This window comes from Epinephelus fuscoguttatus, linkage group LG5, assembly GCF_011397635.1.
Source record: "Epinephelus fuscoguttatus linkage group LG5, E.fuscoguttatus.final_Chr_v1".
Lineage (NCBI taxonomy): Eukaryota > Metazoa > Chordata > Actinopteri > Perciformes > Serranidae > Epinephelus > Epinephelus fuscoguttatus.
Genome location: NC_064756.1, coordinates 30,809,773 through 30,817,790, shown reverse-complemented (window position 1 = coordinate 30,817,790; position 8,018 = coordinate 30,809,773). Strand labels below are relative to the sequence as shown.

Here is an 8,018-nt window from a genome sequence, read left to right as displayed (position 1 = left end):
TTAATGCTCTCACACAAGTTACACTTGGTGATGCCGCTGTCCACCAGCCTGCTGTGACTCCTAGCACTGGGGGATGTGCACTGGCCGAATTTGAGTTGCTACAGCAGCCAACTGAAGCTCGGTCTCCCAAGCTGCTGCCAGCTCTCCTCCCAGGGAAGCAGTCCACACTGGCAGGCGGCATGGGGTAGCTAGCTTGCTAATTCTCATTTGTGGTCTCATAAACAGACAGAGTGGGGCAAAGAGGGGCTGAGCAAATGAGCCATGTGCAGCTTTACAATGAAATAAAAGTAAACACATGCACAGAAATACTGGTTGTACTGTACTGTAAATACTGTAGGAGGAGGATGTGTTTTCAAATTCAAATTCAACAATTATCACTGCCATTAATAACAACTTCTCATATCTGCAGTCAGATGGCTTTACCCATGATGAGAAGGCTCATTAAAAACACCATTATGAAAAATATCCACATGAAGAAGCGGTCTAAAACTTTGGCTACTTTCTTCCACTCCCCAGTCCTTTTCTGCGTGGCCCTCTGATCTCTGTAACAGTTGGCTATGTACTCGATGTTACGCAGCAGCTGCCTCTCATTGCTTATGCTGTTGCAGGAAACCTCTTTGTCCTTTCTCTCTCCATCACTCACACCTCCCTTCCTGCATCTCCTTGGACCCCCCGAATCTCCACAGTCCATGCTCATGAAAATGCCGTTCTTCCAAGTGCTGTAGTTGTTGGTAGGGTTCCTCCCGATTGAGCCTATTGGGCTCATCATCTGATCCGTGTCATCCCTCTCCTCTGCGGTCATGGAGCCCACTGTCTCTTGTCCTCTCTCCATTTTGAAGACATGGTCCTCTCTGCCTGGTCCTGCCTGGCCATTCATGGTGCAGTTGGTGTTCTTTACACATTGAGGTTCCTGTTTCTCCGGCTGTGGTGACAAGCAGTTCTCCCCAACTTCATAAACAAAGCACATTCTGGCCATGTACTGCAAAATGACTTTCTTAGCCCACTTGGGAACAGGCTTGGCATCTGGACCACAATGGTGTATGTTCATGATGAAGATGGTCAGGGCAGTGGATGCTGTGATCATGGTCATTGTAGCAATGTAGTACTTTCCTGTGGAAGATAATAAGACGGGGAAATCAACATAGAGTTGTAACTCACAGTCATCACATGTTTGGATTTGACCCCATTTTATTACCCTTACCAATGAGTGGGACATTCTCAGAAGGTGGCATGATCTCTGCAACCAATAACTGAAAGACAGTGAGTGCCAGCATCACGGTGACACCCAAAGACACCTTCTCTCCAGAGTCTGCAGGCAGATAGAAGCCCAGTGGAGCAAGGAAAGAGATCATCACACATGGTATGAGCAAGTTAAAAACATAAAAGGATGCTCTTCTCTTGAGTTTCAGTGTATAGGTCACATCAGGGTAAGGGTCAGCACAGCAGCCATACAGAATAATGTTCTTCTTCCCTGGCATACCCAACACCTCCCACTCCACATTTTCCACCAGGTCAGCCAGGTCAGCACTCTCTAAGGCATTCAGGATGTCCAGCTGGTTACCATTGTAGGTCCAGGAGCCATATGTAAACCTGCACTGCTGGGCGTCGAAGGGGAAGAAGGACACATCTACTTTGCAGGAGCTCTTTGTGATAGCGGGGGAATCCCACGTTATCTGGCCATCATGCCGGATCACCACATTGGTGTCCATGGAGCCGGTGAAATGATCATCAGCACTGAAAAACAAATAAAACTTGTCTGCAGCAGTGTTTACATTTATACCAAGAGCAGATTGATATTTTGGATACCTTTAGAAAATAACTGAAGAGTAGCTGTAATTTCCTGGAGTAGGCTGTAAATGATTTGAGGAGGAAACGTGATCAGGATACAAATGCACAAGTACACCAACTGAGGCAAGAGTCAACACATTTTGGAGAGTTGTACTCATTCCTCAGTGTTGTGTCTGCATTTTATATAGTTTCAGTAACACTCTGTTTTTGTTTATATGTGTGTCAGCATGTGATTAGTGTACATAGTATGAGCTGTTAGCAGGTTATCAATGTGATGTAATCTGAGGCATCTCTAGAAACCCATCTACAAACCAATCAATGCCAAGTCAGTGTTCGAATGCTTCATTTTTCATTTTGTTTTTTCACCAGTAAACTGGTGAAGGAAACTAAAAGGAGGTTTCAAGTGTCAGACACAAATGAGGTCAGTTTCCTCAGCGCAGTCATTGACCCCTGCTTCAAGCTGTTAAAGTGCCTGTCTGATGAGGAAAAGAAACAGGTAAGATGAACTGTGAAAGGTTATCAGCGTTTGAGTTATTGATAACTTATAGAAACACTGCGTGCAATAGTCCACCTTCCACCTGCTGTTCCACCTCTCTATCACTCTCTCTCTCTCTGTCTCTCTCTCTCTCTCTCTCTCTCTCTCTGACACTGATGCAGCTGCGCTAAGTCCTACCAAAATTGGGTCTGGTTCGGGTGGTTGATTAACATAAATGAATATGATTAATTACTATATCCTCCCTGGTCTTGTTGCATATTGTCAAAGCTGCAAATATTCACAGGTACTTATCACTTATCACAATGTGTATAATGTAACATAAAGGCGAACCTTGGTTTGGACTTGCAGGTGTGAAAAGGTACTCGATTTGTTTTTCTTGTCATTACATCTATATAAAAAGCAGACAGAGGCCTGGACACTCCCATAAATAACGGCTTTAAGGAATGCTCAGCTTGTGCCTTTTATCCTGACCAACAGGAGCCACACTTGGATAATCACTGAATGATTAACCCAATACCAGTCCGACCTACTTGTTATATAGGACTATATCAGGTCTCCATACATAACTACTAGGTATGCGGATGGTATCGAGTCCATCGTAATCATCTTTATTCCATTTGAGGTGTGCATCAACCCACACTTGCCGTATCCATAAATATGCAGTCAAAATTTGGTTTCGCTCATCCTGTAAAACATTGAAAATTATAGAAAATAATTGACAACAACAGGGGACATACTGCAGGTAAAACAGAAATATCATCTAATATAAAAATGGCATTATTGTGTGGGTGTCTGCACAGGTTCTTTTCATGCATACAATCTTGTGGTGACTTGTGTTGAAACTGTGGTGTTTTACCATGTCGATAATTTGCGACAGTGTAACCTGCAGGGTCACGTTCAGGATGGTGTTTGTGTCCTCCACAGGCCTCAGCGCACTGGTATAGTCGGTGAATAAATCATTCAGGAGCTTCTGAGCATATTTCCCCTGAGCACACCGACAGGCTACGCCATGGAGAGAAACCATTCACAGTCATATTTCTACAAAGAACCTGTTGTATTTCAGTCAATAATGCCACATCACATTTACTTTGTATTTTTTTGGTCAGGGAAAATTAAATATTTGCTCTTAAGGACAATTGTTATCATTTTCGATCAATCAGTGCAATCATTCAGAGCAGTCATGTTGATGCTGCGGTGGGAAGAGAGGGAGAACATGAGAGAAAATGTGGATACATGACAGATGGTGAAAGGGGACAAAGACGGATGTCAGGCTAGACTGCCCTTCTATAAAGCTCTAATGCAAGATCAGGCAAATCTGCCATTAAGTACCAGCAATGACTGTTCCTGTTCAGACTGTGTGTGTGGAGTCAAGCATGTGTTGACTGATGACATGTATAGACAAACAATATGTAAGTATCAAAATGAGCTTTAACATTCATATGCTGTGAAAACAGTAAAGATTCTTCAATATGTAAATGCCAACTTTTGATGTATATTTTTTCATCCTTTCCAAGGAAGTTATTCATGCCACTTTTACATTAATAATTCCAAGCTACCAGGAGTTTAAAAATAGAAACACTAGTTTATATTATATCCGGAGCTTCTTTTCAGTGTCAACAATGGATTTGGGCTGGCCAGATGTTGACTTGAAACGTTGTTTCAATAAAGCCTCTGAGCTGGATACAAAGGAGGCCTGCAGGATTACAGTGATGGCAAATCCCTAAACAACTGGCTCCAAGTTTGCAGGTTCTGGATAAGAGCTTGCATGGAAGAGGAATGGAGATCTGAGGGGGAATGAATGATGCATAAAATTTGAAACGCTGACATAACAGGGAACTATGCACATTTTCAAAATTCATACATCTTATTCCTATGGTCGAAGACAGTCCAAAATTATTAGTAAACATGAACAACCCTCTCTTAAGTCCAAGTTTGTGATGTCATAGGAATATAAAGTCTGGAGCTGCTCCACAGACAATGACTTGGGAAAGATGTTAGAGATGACATTAAGAGCACCCAGGGGAATGTTCTGAGTATATGGGTACATTTTCTAATTCAGACCTGAAAACACTGCATTAAACTAAAGATCAATTTGATTTAAGTAAGAAAATAAACATTCTGTGGGTCCATAATATCAGTCTGTCATTGAGCAGCTCCAGATGTTATAGTTGATGGCATCCCAAGTTTGAGATTTTCTTCTCTGATTTCTGGCTGACTGGACTTTCTCTGCCATGGAAACAACATACTGGAATTCTCAACTTAACTGGTGTATTAAAATGAAATACAACCAATGAGCATCAGAGTTGATCGGCAATATTTTATGCAAATATTCTTAACATCTCGTCATCATATTTGCTGGCACAGCGTTGGTAGTTTTCTTGTTTTTCTCTGTGGAAATAACTTAAAACTGAAATGAATTAAAAATAGCCTACAACACTTTAGATCACAGGACTAAAACTTAAAATGAATGGAAACTTACTTGGCAAAATAATGACAAACAGAAGCAAGCGAAATAAAGTTTGCACTCTCCATCGTTTCATCTTGCTGAAGCAAATCATCTCGATCCAAAAATCATTTGAGCTACTGGGTGCCAAGTGCCATTCACTGGCAATCGAAAACAAAACAGAGAAACAAAAATCAGACTGAGAGAGAACACAGCGTGAACTGCACGAGGCCACCAAGTGCGACTGATGCTGAGGAGGAGAGAGGCGGGGCAGCATCACATGTGAACCACATACAGTAGATACACAGGTTTACAGTATATCTCTGATATTTTTATTCAAAATAAATTTCTAAATAATAATAATAATGATAATAATGACTACATAAATAAAAATCGATCGCCATATTTGTTTTTCCACTGTGGCTAATTATTGTAAAGAGACACATTTTATTCAACATGCTGTCTGTGATCTGTGCATCATTTTTTGATAGGCTGCGCCGCCCATACGCAGCATCCTCAGCGCTCTCCTCCGCTCACTTTCTCTTCCGGGTGCTGATGTTGCTCATGCACTGCATTTTCCTCCTGCTCTGTCGCACAAGGAGGATGCTGCATCCGCGGGCCTGCTATCATCTTATGGGAGCATTCAAATGAATTTTAATGGATGCATAAAAATGTCGCGGAGATTTAAGATGGCTGGATGATTCCCAGGTCCTTTTTATGCCTTACACCTTATTGTTGGTACCTGGAATAATTCAGCTCTTCCCCGCAGCCTGCTATCATGAATGTTATTGTAATAGCGTAGGTATTGACAAGATAAGTGCGTGCAGTCTGTGGTAGCCATTATTGGTAAACTGTAAACCAAGTGGAGGTAGGTTGATTTAGTTTTTCCAGACTTTATATGTGCAGTAAATGCATGCATGTGTTTCAAAATGTCCCCAGATAATTGATGCAACGCTGACAGCACGTTACAGTATAGTATAATTGATTCAGCAAGATGAAATGTTGGAGTTATATGTTGCATATACAGCATATATCTGCAAACATATACCTCATATGTAGCCTGATGTATTACAACTTGGACAAAGTGTGATTGTCTCTGCAGGATGTTTCTAAATAAGACTTCTTTTACACTGTTTCAGATTAAGATGCTACAAGGCTCTAGTATCTTGGGGCACGAGAGGCCCCTGGTCATCAGGGTGTCATTCGCCACCTGTGTTGTGGGTACTGTGTGCTTGCCACTGCTTGGACTAATAACTTGTGTCTTCATATCCTCTGTTTTCCATTATGAGGACTCTACTGGTACACACTGCCAGGTAATGTCCCTGTTTTGCAAACCTATCCAAGCATGTTTTTTTTTTCCCTCAATGCTAATGACATACTAAATCATCCCTGTGTGTTTCCAGGTGCCTAATTACCTGCCATCTATCAGTGCCTCAATAAGTCTTAGTCCTGAGTGCCACATATGGCGGTTCTGTATCGGGCTGCACTCAGCGCCGAGGCTCCTGGTGGCATTCACCTACTTCAAATTTTACAAGACGCGCTTTGCCTCGAGGTTTCCTGAGAGCTCACTCAGTTGCTTCAACCTGGCCTTTTCTATCTGTGAAAACCTCGGCCTCTTGCTCCTCACATATGTATCATCCAGTGAAACATACTGTGAGTAATCCATCATTTACTGGAGAGGTTGTATTCAAGTCTTTGTGTTCCATTGAATCATGGTATGCTTTGTCCCCCTCTCTTTTGCTCCTTAGTTGTACATAAGGAAGGTTTTGTGCTCTTCATAGTCAGCTCCATTATCTACATGCTCATAACCTGCCGTTTATGGAAGACTATAAAGAAGTATTCATTAAGTCCTGAGGTAAGGGATGCCAAATCACACACTACAGTCTGCAGTCCCTCATGCCATATGCAGCATTCCAGTCCAAATTAGTGTTCTTGTTTTTTTTCTCCTTTATAGGATGCCAAGTCTCACCACTGGAAAGTACGCTTCTTACTCCTCAACGTATCCTTCTGTGCTTTCGCCGGATTCTTTTATTGGAAACACAATATGTACTGTGAATCAGGGAGTAAGTATTGAATCTGTGAGGGCCGATAATGGTCCTTGATAAAGAATGACACAGCATTCAAAAACATGTCAGTCATATGAACGGTGGTGTAAAATTTTAGCTATAAAATGTTGATTGAAACACATGTCTATTATATGCTTCTTTCCACAGGTTACACATTATTTGCCCTGTTTGAGTATCTAGTGGTTTTCTCCAACATGGCCTTCCATCTCACAGCAGTGTGGGACTTTAAGAGCCGGGAGGTCATGGTTGTTTCATCATCCGAAGATAAAGACTTCTGACTAGAAATTCAAGGACTGAGTGCTAAATGTACTCCCACACAATCACCTGATGTTACCAGCCTTGATCCTGCACAAGAGGAAGAGTGGGATGAAGGCCTTTTCCATATATTTCCAGGATGACAGCTCTCAAGTCCTTAGACAGCATAGATGTCAGACAAGTTTGATCAGAAGACATGCACATGTGCTACTGTGTGGTCAATTCAGTGAGCTGTAAGTGCTTTTCTTTGCCTCAGTGTCTCATTCATGGATGCCTTTGTCCACATACACAGTTTTATGTAATGTGAGATTTTAACTTTTGTACGATGCACAAAAAAGTGTGTGGTCATACTGTATGTGTGCCAAAGTAAAGTGACAGTTCTTCAAGTATGCTCGGCCTTCATTTGTGTCCATGTGGGCCTTGTCTTTGAGCATTAATTTTGAGTCTCAGATACGGGTCAACACACAGAAACTTTTGACACAGTGGAGCTACACCGTTCCCAAAAAAAGTTTGCCACCAAGAGCCACTTGACTGTGATACTTTTAAATTTGCATTTATATTTCAACAATATTGAAACTTTTAATGGTATTTGATTGCTAGCAGTTGAACTTATGATATTTTTAACAGTTCTCAAATATGAATACTCTACATGCGGCCTTAATGCCCTGTTGTTAATCCGCTGCAGGTATTATAATCGCACACCGTTACCTCACTGTGACCCGAAAGTTAATACGGTTGGATGAAAACCCAGTGGCCCAGGGGCCATGTATAAACACAAACTGCTGTAATGTTTCTTTAGTTGTAACCACAGTCACAGCCTGCTAGTAAATGTATGTGACAGATTGTTATGCTTTATGCTATTTTATGCATCACCATGCAGTGTATCCATCCTCGTCTACTTTAAATATGGTGTTTACATTTAGGTGTTTGCTATTCACCATAACAACACTGCAAAGCCTCGTGTCATGCC

The 8,018-nt window shown here is 41.7% G+C and overlaps 2 protein-coding genes across 2 annotated transcripts; one reads left to right on the top strand and one right to left on the bottom strand.

The window, feature by feature from the left end:
- Positions 1 to 409: 409 nt before the first annotated feature.
- chrna10a (cholinergic receptor, nicotinic, alpha 10a) lies at positions 410 to 4,824 on the bottom strand. The gene is made up of 5 exons (XM_049576521.1): positions 4,764 to 4,824; positions 3,141 to 3,286; positions 2,815 to 2,969; positions 1,202 to 1,734; positions 410 to 1,110 (listed from the first exon to the last, which is right to left on the bottom strand). Exons 1-5 carry the CDS (start codon positions 4,822 to 4,824, stop codon positions 410 to 412), a joined length of 1,596 nt encoding a protein of 531 aa, XP_049432478.1.
- A 399-nt stretch (positions 4,825 to 5,223) lies between these two features.
- Positions 5,224 to 7,420, top strand: LOC125888880 (post-GPI attachment to proteins factor 2-like). The gene is made up of 6 exons (XM_049576513.1): positions 5,224 to 5,595; positions 5,867 to 6,040; positions 6,131 to 6,380; positions 6,476 to 6,582; positions 6,682 to 6,790; positions 6,941 to 7,420. The coding sequence occupies exons 2-6, from the start codon at positions 5,873 to 5,875 to the stop codon at positions 7,069 to 7,071; spliced, it is 765 nt and encodes a 254-aa protein (XP_049432470.1). The 5' UTR covers positions 5,224 to 5,595; positions 5,867 to 5,872; the 3' UTR covers positions 7,072 to 7,420.
- The last annotated feature ends 598 nt before the right edge of the window (positions 7,421 to 8,018 follow it).